The sequence below is a fragment of the Lineus longissimus genome, chromosome 10 (genome assembly GCF_910592395.1).
Source record: "Lineus longissimus chromosome 10, tnLinLong1.2, whole genome shotgun sequence".
NCBI lineage: Eukaryota > Metazoa > Nemertea > Pilidiophora > Heteronemertea > Lineidae > Lineus > Lineus longissimus.
In genome coordinates, this window is record NC_088317.1 from 6272545 (window position 1) to 6288563 (window position 16019).

A 16019-nucleotide genomic window follows, 5' to 3' on the forward strand; every position below is an offset into this window, starting at 1 on the left:
CCAAAAATCATGTTTGGTCACGAAGCTATAGGACTGATGAAAACCAGACATGAAAGAACTCCAACCAGTTGTTCGAACTGAAAAGCCCCAAACGATGCGGACAAACACTCATAAATGGAATGTAGCTAGAGGATAACAGAACAACCAATTCCAACTGAACACACCTGAAAATCTGAGAAAGATTTGAGCTTATAATGTTCTAGTTGACGTGTAGCACTCAACTTACTTGCAACACATTTCGTTCCAACCCATTTCTGACTCGCAATGCACCCTAAAGAGAAACAAAAAATATATATCATGGAAGATGACTGATATACAAACCCACACGGAAAGGCCAATTTTTTACTACATTTAAAAAAAATCTTATCAAAACTAAACTGAAAATAGAAATGTCCAGTTCAGCCAAAATTCAAATTTCATGTTATAGCATGGAGCAGGTGCAGTACCGGTGCAGATATAGAAATGTCTATCGTGGATTCCATAGAACCATATATCATACTCAGTCAGAATACAATAGGGCTGAACACTTCTTCCACGGCCGTCTATACCACAAAAATAAGAACGGGCATGATACAATCCTTTGTTCAGCGGACGACATTCTATCCTTGGAAATTTCAACCTTCTTCATTGTTTACGACATTGGGTGAAAGGTAATGAAAACTATAGAGAAAGACAACTAAGAGAATTGGATGGGTTGATGGTTTGTTATTACAATTAAGTGTGTCTTTTTAATTGTGTATTGGCAGTCAAATGGACCGCGCTGACCTCAAACTCCGACACAACAGACGTTACGGCTCTGGAACGGCGAAGCAGCACCCTGGTGGCAAACAGCGCCACGCAGCGGCCACCCCGTGGTTTTGGCTGTTACCTGTTGAAAAGTTAGCTCCGTACCATGGGAAAAGTCACAAAACTATAATGGGTTCATTAAGTATGGTATTTGGAATTCCCGAATTGAAAGATATTTCACTTACTAACAACACATTTCGTTCCGTCCCACCTTTGTTGATAATCTGGACAAGCTGAAAGTACAATACCACATAGAACGTTAATGAAGATGTCTGTGCGGAAAACTCTATCTTAGTTCAAACAAGTTTTATATTTCGTAAAAGTTTTGTTATCGACTACTAGTAAACACACATTCTTGGCCATTTGCTCTTAGTATGATTTTTCACATTTGCTCATTGAAAAGAACGTACATGTACAATGCTTGTCTGGTATACAGGCCTGGCTTTTCGTACATGACATACTGATGTTTACTTACGATCAACACATTTTTTAGTGCTCTCGTCAAACTTGAGACCAAGGCTGCATGCTGAAATAGGGTAGATGATGTGTATTTTGATGAATTAAAAAAAGGGGGGGGGGGGGGGGTGAGAGTAAAAACTAAGGATAGGGAAAAGCGAGCAAGGAAAGATAACAGTTCATTTCCATTGGAAAACAAATACAGTCCAAATCACAATTTTCATCCAGTTCTCATCCAGTTTTCCGGTAAACTTGTATTTCTGATTTATCGGCCTGAGACCAATGTACAAATCATCGACCATGTCTCTGTTAACTAGTGATCCAATATGTTTAGCTGGATCTTTGCCGTCGACCTATGGCATTAGCTTGCCAGTCTTCTGATTATAGCTGACTCCAATGAAGGACCACGAATTGTTAAAGCTTTAGTTATCTTATTGTCGTTAGAATCGCACCATATAGTACATGTGAATGAAATATCTTACGAGGAATGGGGGTTCCAAAGACTTCGACTTCGCACAAAGTCAACGCCTGGCTTCTTGACCTAACGACCGCAACATATCTCCCCTGTAGTTGCTTGTTGCAGTTAAATGTCTGTGATTGACCTTGTGGGACGGCTCCAGTCTTATGAGCACAGACCTCGCTAGAAGAAAACACAAGCTTCCTCCCTGGGGTAGGCCTGGTGTATGTCACCACGATGTCGAAATTAGCTAGTCTAGAACCTGCAATAAACACAATCAGAGGCAAAATATTTTGGTGTATGTCCTAGTCGTTCGCTTTAGTGTACAGATTAGCAAGCATGATAGAACATACAGCGGCGACTGATGCCTGGTCTTCTCCAAGGTTTCTTTTTCGTATTCAAGTCAAGGAAATCCAAGTTCAAAACAAGAGACCCACTTACACTCGGAGCACTTAAAATAGTTACTGATGTAAACCAGCACCACAATTGCTCCCTCATATATTTCACAATTAAGGATTAGTATACCGGCGCCGCGTAAACACGTGTAAACAGTAGAAGAAGTCGAAGAAGAAGAAGACACAATGGTGTTTAAAAAAATATTATTCTTGATTCATGTTCGACCATACCTACCACAGCAGTCCCCTCTGTTATATAAGACAACCTTCTGTATCAAAGATATATCAACTAAATCCACCGCCCACCAATTGTTGTTGACGGTATCACCACCGTTGGCGCTGGTATGGGTGCAACTGTTGCGGTAATAGTTAGTGTTTTTGTTGCCGTCTACAGCTCGATTCGCTTTAGCCCCTCCCCACTCATGGAATTGCAGACATGTTTTCCTCAATGCCAGGTTCACAGGAACAGTACTCTCCGCTGGAACACAATTGTTGTAGACCACATTGATTTATCAGATTGACTAAGCATTGCCGATGATGGGCAACAGCAGAATATAACTGACCATTTACCGGTTGACGAAATTTATATACGATATACAAGAACTCGGTCAAAAGAGTCCGTTGCTCCAAAAAGCGCATTAAAGCGAATTAAATGACACCGAATATGAGTTTAAAGGCTGATGCCTACGCCGTTCGTTGAAAACTTGAAATGAGTATTTGGATATGAACATTTTCATTTGCGTAAATACGTACTGAAGATATAAATTTCAGCACTGCCGTACACATTATATAAATACTATAATACAAAGCTTCAGCAAATTCGTATGCATTTAAACTGCACTACAGCATTGTGTATGTACTGCATTTCTATTTTCCTGAAGTAGTTACGGAGGGTCCTTTACGTATTTAAAATAGCATTTCACGATCTATTTCGACAGTATTTAGCTAGTCTTTCTGAATAAGTGATACACCGCGCATTTCTCTCAAACTGATCTTATACAAGATTTGCGAGTATACCATAGTCTTAGATATCCTGGTTTCAAATAATCCAAATTAAAGAAATGGACATCATTTACATCAAGTACATATAATATGAATGTTTGTTCGTATGGTGATAGCGATCGTTAAAATGTTTCAAGTGAATAATATTTAAAAATTTGCTCTTGAAATTCATGACTATAAAACGATTTCATCACCGAGTTTAATAAAACGCACAGCAAGGGCGAATGGTCACGTCCTCGAATACCAGAGTCAGTCGTATGCTACCCCCCCCCCCGCACACGTTTATGGCTGGCGCGAGTGGACAGAATGCCACGGCATAAATAGGAATTGTGGTGTGATTGTGGTGTGGCATAATTCTCAATTATTGTGGTGTGGTATAATTCTCAATTATGGTGCACCATAAATCAACCAATCAAAACCTCGGATCTCGTGAATTATGCTGCGGCATAAGTTGAATTGTGGTGTGGGTCTATTCGGCAAAAGCAGTCAACCAATCAGATAGCCGGTAATTGTGGACTGAAGTGTCATTAATGGAGGACGGATTGTGATTTGTGTGTTGATGTTTTTTTCAAAACACGATTGCAGGACATGTGATCTTTGAGACTTCGCGGGAAGTGAAATTGTAAAAAATGCAAACCTCCAAAGATTTTCAGATAAGTATTTTTAGGGTAGTAAAAAAGAGCAGGACTGTGAAGGGCTTGAGATCAAGGATCGCATGCAATGAGAAGGAATAGAGAAAGAACCAAAATTTAGCAACCTACGTGCATTTGTTGACATTTGAGCTTCGCACGTTTTATACAATTTCTCTTCCGGCGAAATCTCAAAGATCACATGACATGTAATCGTGTATTGAAAATAACATCAACCCACAAATCGCGTCCACAATTCTCACTTCCGTTCTCCATAAATGACACTTCCGTCCACAATTCCCGGCTATCTGATTAGTTTACTGCTTTTGCCGAATATACCCACACCACAATTCAGATTTATGCCGCGGCATAATTAGAGATCCGAGGTATTGATTGGTTGATTAATGGTGCACCATAATTGAGAATTACGCCACACCACAATTCAGATTTATGCCGTGGCATAATTCGGAATTCTGTCCACTCTCGCCAGCCATACACGTTAGTCATGTTAATTAGCATTAATTGCACTGTTGACGGAAGGAAAACGTCCTACCTTGTGCTAAGATTGCAGTGACCACAATGGCCACCCATGCCAATGGAGATTTCATTCTAAAAGAAACCGATAGAAAGGAAAAGGAAAAAGTTATCGTTAGAAAACGCAATGAATACTTCGAAGAGGTCGACGGTTAATAAGCAGTTGTGTTTGTTTTCACCAATTATAATATGCGGTTTTATCAGTCACATACAGATAACAGATAATCTACCACTTCATTTTCAGGGGCAAAATATCTGACATCAATATTATGGCATAAAAGAGGTTCCAAAGTCTGCCAATTTGGTTTTTAAGGTTGAAAAGTGTGGTAAATACGCGCACGTTCTGTTATTAGGCAGTGTTAGTTGTCAAGGGGAGTTTAGAGCAATCACATCAAGACCGAATATACTTGTTGAGTTAAAAATATAGTTATAACAGCAACACCAAGAAGAATCAAACCTGAGCGAACGAGGAGGATTCGGAATTCGTTTGGATTTTTACCTACCTTTGAGTGGAACTGCAAGGGCTTGCCAAAAGAAACGGGGCAAAAATGCAATTGTTTCCCCAACGGATGCCAGGACGGTAATACCGAAAATATATGAGCGAGCCTTATTTATTTCTTTGTAATACTAGTACTGCCAGAAACCCCTGTTGAATGTTGGTATTGACATTTGCGTAATACGAGAGAACCCGTCAAAGGAATTAACATATGTCGGAGATGAAATTTCAAACAAGGCCTCCATACACTGCATGACAAAAGTCATTTTGTGGCTTCTTTCCAAAAAAATGTTGCAATGTGTATACGATTGGAACTTTTGTTACGAAGTATCCATATGTCCCGCCTTGTTGAAAGTTGTATAACGTTAACCACAAAAGTCAATAGGTGTGTAGATGATTACGACTATTGTGACCGTGTTTCAGGTGGCCGCTCCAGCTTCAAACTGTAGAGTCATCTTTTACAAAAGTCATTTCAGTGTGTATTCACTCAGTGACCTTTGTGGGCATGTTTACCCCTGTGGAAAGCCTGTGGAAAGCTGTGGAGAGCTGAATTGAATATGTTCAATTTTTGGAGACCTGTTGCTCATGGGACAGGAAGATGGCTACGTTGTTTTTAGAAGAAAAAAAAGAAGATTTTGTGATCTTTGGGGGGTGCAAGAATGTCTTTTCAACGTCAAGTCCCCTCTGTACCACGATAGGAACGAAAAGAGGAAAAAGATAGCCGAAATCGCTACTGAATTGGACGTCACCGGTAAGGTTCACATCGGTAATGTTGGTAAATATGCCCCGACCAATTTCAATACACGTTTACCCAAGAAATAAATGAACAAAATATATCAATATCCAGTTTAATATTATTTGCTTGGAAGACAATACAAGAAAATTGGATGCAAACCCTGTGATTTGGATTGCAATTCATCCACTACTTATGAATCTATGTTGGTCGTTTAAATTAGAATGAGGACAGAGCAAATCGCACGCGGAGCCACTTCCCTTTGCGTGGTACACATGCTACAGTCCTATAGTCCAAAGATTCTGAGACAAAAAGGTAAATCTCATTCATGTTGATAATACTTGAGTGCTTGTACTGTTTTAATACCCGCCGTTGTTTATGCTAACAGCAGATGACGCAATCAAGAAAATCGCATTCGTCTGGTTCGTCTCCGCCGAATGATGACAATGAGAGACAGACATACCGATGCGACCAGTTCGGTGTCTGCCATGGTTATGAAGTGTGACGTCGGTGTAGAAGAGTTTTGGTCATTGTTGAAGTGGAATGTCATGAATGTGTAGTGAGCAGTCAACAACTGTGGAAAGTCACAAAAATATTTGTGGCAAATGGTGATTTCTGTGGCCTGTCGGGATCATTTTGTAGCAAATGTGTGCTACATTATTGACTATTGTCGAGTGTCACCTCGAAACATATGTCGCAGTTGCGTTTTGCACGTCCACATGTCTATCAGTGTGTGGAGAAATTTCGACTTCTGTGAAATGTCATCAGAATGTCTTTTGTCGAAGGTGACTTTTGTAGCAGCTGATTTCTACTTTTGTCATGTAGTGTATGAAGGCCTGACAGAGAAAGCTGAACTATGGCTGGACGAGAGTTTGAGTTTTGATGATACAAAAAGGGTAACATTGACCGACTCCACTCACAGGCGATTTTAAACTTTGACATGTGACTATTCATTGTAAACACTGCCTTGTAGGCCGAATGAGCTGCCTGCTCCACCTGATGTGACCATTTCCCACCATAGTGGAAAAGCATTCCAAGATATGCGTCCACAACCTCAAACTCTTCGTATCATCAATTCTTTAATTTTTTTCTCGCCCTTATCGAACCGTTGTAGCCACCAGGATTGCCATACATTGTATGTGAGTTAAGATTAAATTGTTTATTAATAAATGAAATTTTAATTCTTAATAACAGGATTTTTCCCAATTCTTCTTTATGGTAGAATCACCCACTTTATAGGTTCCTGCCACTTATCAAGTAGCCGCCAGACTGGTGTAGTTCTTTGAACTATGGAAACCAGTATTGTCCAATTCCAGCAGTGTACAATTCTTTCAACACCGAACATTGGTGTTCAACCTACCCACTATTTGAGGGTTCACTGACTGGTACACCCTCTGCACTGCTACACTTTCAACACCAAACATCGGTGTTCAGCGGATCCCCTAAGTGAGTGTTCATGGATAGGTACACCGTCTTACAGTGTGTTGTGAACACCGTAAATGAGTGTTCATCAATATCATAAATCGGTGTCCCTGAAAATGAACACCACCTGTCGGTGTTCAATGAACACCGAAAAGGGGTGTAACCCCTACACCGAAAATCGGTGAGGAGCACTAAGTAACCCTGATTTTCAGTGTTCATTGAACACCCATTTTCAGTGTAACTGTTACACCACTTTTATACTGTGTTGACAGGTAGGATCTCGAATGTGGACAGCGAGGCATTCTGGATTCCTTCTGGGACCAATCCTTCAAATTTGCGCTGACATATGCGTGTATAAACGAGAGAACCCGTCAAAAGAATGAATATATGTCGTCAGATGAAATACCACATTTTCATGAAGCAGGTGGTTCTGAAGTTGTCAATATTTCGACAGAGAAACCTGAACCACTGCCAGCTGGGATGCGAGGCATTCTGGAGACTTTCTGAGGCCAATCCTTTGTCCATAATTACTACAATCTATTCGTGTACATTTGTAGATTTGTAGAGACCAAGGGGAGACGTTTAGAGCCCTTTCGATGAATTTTATTTGATACATACCACCAGATGGCGCCACCTTTCGTTCCACACATGTCCCTGAAATAGTGTAAACTTGGCCCGAAATATAGGCCTGATGTGGATCAAGTTCACCTATTCATAGATTGGTGGAATAATGTTTTTCCGTAAGGCAACCACCATGTGGCCAGACGAATATGAGCTTTAGACCAAATAGAAAAAGGGTGTTGCGGCTTTTCATTGATCGAATTTGACTTGAAGTGAAACTACAGTAATTCACTGTCGCGCAACTGAAGCCAGACACAGGCTCGCCTCGCAGATTGAAGGTATGTTGCATATTGTGTGGGTGATCGTTTAGGTCATAACTGCCACACCCTACACATGTTAAGGTAAGTAGTGACCAAGCAAAGCATTTAGGCCACTTTAAACAGATTAAATTCGATACGGAAGAATGTTTCCGCCGAGATGCTAAAGTGTGTCTGATCAAGGCCTCACAACGAAAAAAATAAAAAAACGTACCTCATACCGACTGGCTACTGATCGTGATAAGACCACGACATTGGACCAATTCTGGGAGTCGATATTGGCCAAATAACGTTTTGCTAATCGGTCCGATATCGGGCCGAATGGACCAAGAATAGGATAGCACTGGAGGTTATGGAAGCCGCTCTAGAATTCTGTTCAACACTATTTCATCTAGATGATTGTTACCAACCGATTGGAGGTACCGTCCCTTCCTCCCACAAAGTTTAGTGAGCCTAAGAGATATTAAGTGAAGGGTACCCCATCCATGGTAGTTAAAAAAGCCCAAAGTCGTCCCACAAGTCGTCTTTTGTGAAGTGGCCGGTAGTGTTCCAAATAAGGCTCCATTTGTGGCTGGAGTCAAACGTGCACAATAAACAATCCTTTACAATACAAAAAAATCAGTTTACCAACAGACGCCAGGTGGGTAATACTAGTACTGCCAGAATCGCCCTTCGAGTGTTGCTTTGAAAACGATCAGTTCTCGAATAATAGTTTAGATTTAACACTTATATTTCGCGTGATGGATACAATAGCACCGGTTTACAATTCAGTTCTGCTGTGAGAGTCACTTTTCATGAAACATGTGATCAGAAAAATATTCAAATGAGAAACCAGACTTTACATTTCAATATTGTTAGCTAAACATGTTTTTGTTCGTGAGCCCTCACATCCTAAGTTACTCCTATACGTCATATCGACAGGTGGAGTATATTGAAAACCACTGCTGCCTCGATGGCGCTCCCATTAGAGTTGTCCTCTAAAGAGAACAGTTCTAAGATTCCAAAATCCCAGGCCAGGGTATATATCATAACAGTAAGTCATGTAATATGTCATGTCAACATGATATAAGCATATGCGTGATTACATGTCACTATGGTTTAAGTTAGGTGATGTCCTTTTCAGTGCTGTTTATGGTTATAAATGACCAGAGTAATGCCAACAAAATGTAAGGTAGAATGGGGTATTTGTAGCCCCGGTTTATTTGTAGCCCCAGCATTGGGATATCAATCAATATCATAGGCAGGGGCTAAAATATTTTATTCTACCCTGTATCAACTGAATTGCAATGGAAAAATGTAGTCTGCCTGCAGTTTTGCAAATTGGATATGCCAGTTCTGTTGGCCATTGGCAGTGAAGTAATTTGTCAGAAGTTATCCGACATGACAATTTTGATTGCTGCCCTTGTTAATGGGGATGAATCAGTTGCGGATATGTATAGCGAATTATTCGGATGTTTCTATACACCAAGAATTGGGAGAGATGTTGTCCAATTTCTGGTCCAGAAGCCGAGGTTTTTTACAGTTTTTTTACGGTCGATGCATTCAATAATATTTGTTGGTACGAAAGCCCAGTAGGTTCATTCAAACTCAAAATGCAATATTCAAAACTCGACGTGGCAGGTTTGATGCTTGCTTCGTGAATGCATTGACTGTATGTCCGGTTAACGTCCAAAAAACCTCGGCTTCTGGACCAGAAATTGGACAACATCTTTCCCAATTCTTGGTGTATAGAATCATCCAAATAATCCGCTATACATATCCGCAACTGATTCATCCCCACTGACAAGAGCAGCAAAGGCTCCTCATTAGCCTGTATCTCTTCTGAGGTGATGACCTGTGAGGTCATACCTCACGGACATGGTGTTGGGTGAAGATTGGAACAGTTCCAGAATAGTTCAGACTTTTAGAATTGTTGAACAATACCGATAGATCAGGACAGTTCCAACAATACAAACAAGGGGAATGTTCTGTCACTGTTCCACAATAATACAGATCATAGAGACATAATGGTTATCGAAAAAAAAAAAATCTCATTTTGACCAGCGTGTAGTTGCCTATTAACCTAAAATTACTACATGACAGAACGATCATGGTCATGGTAAATTATAAACTGACACACCTTCATCAAAGGGGGATTATTTTACCTATTAAAAAATTAAATCATGCCCATTTATTAACTGATCACACTGCCTGTCAATTTCGGAATTTTAGAACTGTTCTCTTCAGAGGACAACTCTAATAAGGCTTTGACACAGATTTTGTTGGAGTTGATGAGTTTGACATGAGCTAAATGGTCTGAGCTTTGCGATGAGAGATAGGCGTTCGCGTTGGCGTATCGGGGATTTGCGAAAACTCCCTATTGTCCATATGAGGTACAAATAGACCATTTTGTGCACATGGTATAGGGCTCCATCTCTACGGCCGAGTTCGGGCGCGCAGAGTCGGCCCGGACCCGCGGATCGGTACGAAAGCCCAGTAGGTTCATACGAAACTCGACGTGGCACGTTGGATGCTTTCTAATTTGAAAATACTTATTTTACTATTTAGGTTAAACGATGAGGTTTGAATAATGAATGTTTCTTTTTCATTGAGCCTTCTGGGCTATTGTATCCCCGATTCACCTCTCATGACGTCATTTTTAACCTAATTTACCATGCGGATTCGCCCCTCAAAAACTAACTTGAACAGTGCTTATCAGTGCCTTGGCGTATATCCAAATAAATACCACACCACAAATACTGATGGCTTATATCGATCACGGACATACATAGCAGCACTATTTGTAGCGGAATAAAATAACGGTTTTATGTTTTTCAAATCGCTTTTAATAAAAATCATTAGGTAATCATTGTGTCCTACTTTCAGGCTTCATACATTTTTGAGTTACCCAAACCAAAGGACCTTCTGGTGTGAAAGCTTTAGTAACTCGACAACACTACGTCAATGGCGCGCAAAAAAATAGAATTCATCAAGCTTGGGGAGTTTCTAAAGAAGGATGATTTCAGGAAACACTTTGAAACAGATAGAGACGGCATTGGATTTGTTCCCTAGAAGCTGGACATACCATCCAATTTTTTCCTTGTCTCATCGCTTCCCAGATGTCTTCCTCATTTCTCCTATCTGCTCAACAAGAGTCTTCCAATGTCAGCTCACGTGTACAATCATATAACCTTAAGGTTTTCAAGCTTCTAAAGAATGCTATGTGTTGGCTTTTTGGACAGAATGTATTGCAATTATGGAACATTAAAAGGCGAACAGTCATGAGACCGAGGCTGTAGTACGGAGCTATCATTATTCCCCCGCGCCTCAGCGCGGGGAGTCTTTAAAGTTTCTTGGACGTATAGTCCGCCAGCTTTGCTTGAAAACCTCCGATTGGAATTTAGAAATGTTGCCATCAAATATTACAGCGACCCTTTCATTAGAAAGGCCCTTTGAAACTATTAATACCCTACAATTTTCAGTCAATTAGGATCATTCCTTAATTACAACGAGGTAATTATCTGTAAATACAAGTATGATGACGTCACTGCCGCCGCCACCTTTCTCGTTCGGAACTGTCCGGAACTACTCAAATACTGGTCGGAAAGTGAGAATAACGGCTCATCCGGATATTGGTGAGAGTTTATCATACACGACTACAACTGAACCTAAATGCCGCCAGCCCAATAGCAGATCGTCCGTTGCTATTGGTGTCTCTGAGATCAGATAACCAGCTAGAAGATTGTCATGACCGGGTGTCCCCAATGTGAACTGCGCAGTTCTCCGACATTCAACAACAAGGTTTGCGCACTGTTTTACTGCACGTCTACAGAGCTTATACATTATGTACTATGTTGGGTATCAGATTCGAACACAACTTAGAAAGTCATCAAATTTTACCAAAACGAAACCTCTCCCAACTCAACCTTGGCACTTTTTAGATACATAATAATCATAAGCCCGTCCTCATCAATGATAGGTATTTACTAATCGACCTTGGAAATGCGGACGTTGGAGCTTGTTTTTATGGTGTTTACCACATCATGCCCGCCAAGCACGTTCGCAAACGAAAGTCCGGCTATCATACTGTATAGTCGTATGTCAGTCAGTTTGAAGGTGGCCTCGATCATCATTCAATGATGTGGACCTCTAACACAATTGATACTGTTGTTGCTCATGGCCATGAATTTCATCATGAAATAATTTCACACTCTGGATCTGAGCCACAGTACTTGGCCCATTTTGATCTGCCTGAGTCATTGGAAGTTTCATCTTCATGGTTGTCACCCTTCTGTGCTTCATTGTCCCCATCATCGACACAACTGGGCATCTCAGGATGGGCATGTCCAATGTCCATGGCAGATGATCATTTAAAGGACCCTCATTACCGTGGGGGTCCTTCTCAATAATGATGCACTCTGTGCATCATAAAAGAAATAACAACAGCAACCCCTCTTTTTCGGTCCCTTCTTTTTTCGTAATACATTCCCTATCTTGTTTTGATTTACACTTCGATGCGGGATTTATTTTTCATTCATTGTATTGTCACAAACCAAATCCGTTCTCGCCGATTTATTTCCGTTGACATTTCAGTGAGATTCCATACCTTCCGTGAAGCTAGTCTTTGATGTGTTATGATTTGCTCGGGTACGACGTGGCATTACTAGTATAATCAGAAAAAGCTAAACACATTGATTGACAAACCATTTGAAATCCCCACGAGTGTGGCTTTATAAACGGCTTTCGGCCAATGTGCATACGATAAAGTAAAAATAACTCCACCAAGTCATGCCCATCACCGCATGTTACCAAGCTCTTGCACCAGCTCGTATACTGCATGCCGTGCCCCCTCGCGGTAGACGGGGAAGGAAAGAAATTAATCCACAATTGTGGCCTTTTCAAAATAGTTCTTCAAAGTAAAAACTCTCACGGCAGAAGAGCCGGGACGCCCCCTCATTAGATTCAGGAGGAGGAATTGGGACAACTGCTACGAGCTGAGATTATCGCTAAATTCCCTGAAAGTCAGTCGTGTGTTTGGACATAGTTGCATGTAGCCTTTGTATTGTCTTCGGCCCCACTTCCATTGAATGGTGAAGTTCACGGCAGCATCGGAAGTGGGGATTGTCATGGTCCAGTGAAGTAGAAACAGTTGGGGCAGAAAATAATGATTACTCATCTCGCGATTTCGCGATTTCTTTATCTCGCGGTATAAAAAGCCGCCGTAAAGTGTTTATTTTCGGTAATGTAAGACAAAAACGATTTTTGGCGGATCTGACAAGAACTTGTTACTAATTGAAGTAACTGTATGGGAATAAAAGGAAGTCATCGAATTTTGGTCAATTCATGAATCCGGATAGTACATCGTAATTTATATATATATGTTTATTTCGTACTGTAGTACAGAGAATTACAAAGATAGTGCAGATAACAATCACGTGCAAGGTGCGAGTGCAAGATACAAAATCATAATACACACCCGAGACATAAGTACATAGAGATTTCTTAACCGGCGGAACACAAGTTCCACATCAGAGGACAAATAACCCGTACATAAAAATACTAACAGTTCCTTAATTTTTTCTGTATTCAGAAAGTTCCAGCCTTCTTCACGCATAAATAAGTCAATCCCGTATCCCAAATTTGATCTGATTGTCCGCTGTATGGAATATACAATATCTTTTGTAGTAAATAAAGCAGCATGGTGAGCCCGTTTTTCGACCACACAGACCTCACTTTCCATGGCAACTGCGCTGCTAATATAATAAACTGGATTTCAAAATAACTTCACAGGGTTTGCCCTTTTAATTTTCTGATCTAGATACAGCGTAAGTTTCAACACAAAGCATATGGTGGTTTTTGAATGAGACACAAAAACGCGACACTTGCCGAGATATCAGGCCACTGAGAACTGTTTCTATCCATTATGATAGTTTTCATTTTACAATGTACTGAGGCCGTGGCAGTCACTCCTTTATATTAAGCGAATTTCACAATTTAGACAAAATGCGTACATTCTGGTACTTTTGTATCCTTACATGGTTAAATTACACTTACATTATTCCTTGTCTCTAAGGGCGGTCAATTTCACACGACGAGGAAAACGTCAAACCCCTTAATATTTGCCAGTGGTTTTAGGCAAGTTGTACCGCGCAGGGCTTTCATGCACATTACAGTCTGCACATTATATTGTATTCATTTAAACAAAGCACGCTTGCACGTAGGCCTTCATTCCTACTCCTCTATACTGCCTTATCAAAGAATTATCATGACAAATGGCGATACTGTAGTTTCATGAAAATAACACCACTTCATTAACAGCCGGTGTCGCCGCCCCTGACTCATAGGGTGGCGAACAGAGCTGTTGAGAAGGCCGATCATTGGCTGGGATTCCAGAGAGGGTTGTCCAGGCCTCATATCCAATATACTTCAGTTTCGAGTCCAATCCTTATTGTTTGGGTTGTTGAAACCGATTCGTTGGTCTCCTATGAATGGGATAATGGGATCGGGCCTTCGGCCATTGTACTGAGTGTCCCAGAACATTTTCAACTAATCGTCATTGGTAGTGTAAAGGGTGTCCCAGTGCTAATGGCTGATAGTGTACAGGGTGTCCATGAAAAAAGTCCAACTGACATATTGGCTTCTGCTGGTTTTAGGGACTGACCTGCCCTTTCAAAGTGAGGCACTGCTCAGGGAGGTAATGGAGCATTTCTTCGGGTCTTATCATCCCTTACCAGCTTCGGGCTTTCAAAGATACTTTGCAGTGCGAAATTGGTAAGAATGAGAAGTTGTCCGTCACATATCTGGAGACAAAACCGAACATCCCTCTGAATGTACAGTCTTGTCCGAAGTGATCAGTGAAGGAATAAAAAAGAACGATGCAAATCCCGATTCAATTTTTTTTCAAACCTAAAGATACACATTATTATATTGTCCAGCAACGTCTAACGGTTGTACGAGGGATGTGCAACCAGCAGGTACGTAATCCAGGCTGCCTCTCATGTCGCGGACTCTCGTCCGGAAGTTCTCTGTCCGGTAGACCTGATAATGATTGACGATTAACAGGAACTGGTCGGTCTCGTTGTCGGTGACGTAGGGTGATAGGACTTCATCTAACCAGTGGTGCGCCGTTTCCTCCCTCATCCAACCAGTTTCCGATTGGGTAATCTTTACATCTGCTGGTGGGTTGTCTTGGAGGGCTGCAAACACCCGGACGAAACCTGTTCTGGGGAAGGTGATGTGCGCCGGCAACTTTGCTCCAGAGGCTGCGATGCAGAGGGTGACGGTGTATCCTAGCTTGGTATTGGACCTGGATAATCGGACGTCTATGGCCTTCTCCCCGTGGTGTTGGCCGTGTACATGGTTCTCATATCAAACAGGACAAAGGTTTGGTCCATATTAAAGAAGAACCGCATCTTTATATCAAGATGATCGATGCTCCCATCAACCGCATCTCGGAAGGTCTGGATCCTTGCAGCAGCATCAGCGGGGACGGTCGTTGTATTCTTCCGTAGGGACACGTGGCGTCTCTTCATCAAGCACTCCACCCAGCCTATGGAAGCGTTGAAATCCCCTAGCTGAGGGCGACAATGCTGAATCCCTTCTCTGACATCTTGGGCTAACTCATTCCACTGCAGCTTTGCCACACTACCAACGCCTTATCTTGAATGTCGAGAACGGAGACTGCGAAGCGACGCTCTCTCATCTGCTGCAGCCATTGGTAAAGCTGGTCCTCAACCTGTGGCCATAACGGATCACGGGGCTCCATCACCGTCTTCTTCCGGCCATGCCCTTGTTCTTGCTTCTGCTCGAGGTCCTCGAGATTCCACCTTCTAAACGTCTCCCAGGGGATGTTATAGTGGGCGGCGAACTCTCTCATACTGCGCACCGTACCGTTCACAAGTGCCTCCTTCTGGTCTCTCAGGAAGGCAAGTTTTTCTGTCACGGTGTAGCGCCGGCGTCGTTTTCTCTGCAGCTCTACAGCATCCATTATCGCACAGGTTGTCTCTAATGTGGGTACCCTCACTGGGGCTTCATTTATAGGCCTAAGAGGCCCTAGAATTACTCAAGAAAACCACAAATCCTAGAAACTTCGATTCTGTTTTCTCCCACGTAGGCCTAGGGAGTCTAAATCAAAAAAAGAGGGCTGTAGAAAAACAGAGGATGAGCTCCTCGTTTTTCTTCGGAATTTCGTGACTACTATCATTGCCTGAATCTCACTTTGCTTTACTAATGCAAGCATTAGTAGATTTTTC

General features: G+C 41.6%; 2 protein-coding genes across 2 annotated transcripts in view; one reads left to right on the plus strand and one right to left on the minus strand.

Annotated features, from left to right (window-relative positions):
• Positions 1 to 4839, minus strand: part of LOC135494236 (zonadhesin-like) — a 46547-nt gene extending 41708 nt beyond the window's left edge. The window contains exons 1-7 of the mRNA XM_064782082.1: positions 4763 to 4839; positions 4279 to 4334; positions 2330 to 2572; positions 1725 to 1961; positions 1262 to 1312; positions 972 to 1019; positions 227 to 271 (exon numbers count right to left, since the gene is read on the minus strand). Coding sequence (XP_064638152.1) covers positions 227 to 271; positions 972 to 1019; positions 1262 to 1312; positions 1725 to 1961; positions 2330 to 2572; positions 4279 to 4333 — 679 coding nt within the window. The 5' untranslated portion in view covers position 4334; positions 4763 to 4839. The remainder of the gene's footprint in view (positions 1 to 226; positions 272 to 971; positions 1020 to 1261; positions 1313 to 1724; positions 1962 to 2329; positions 2573 to 4278; positions 4335 to 4762) is intronic.
• The window catches only part of LOC135494239 (Na(+)/H(+) exchanger beta-like), a 333142-nt gene that overhangs the window by 260776 nt on the left and 56347 nt on the right, over positions 1 to 16019 (plus strand). The gene's annotated exons all lie outside the window — the stretch shown is intronic.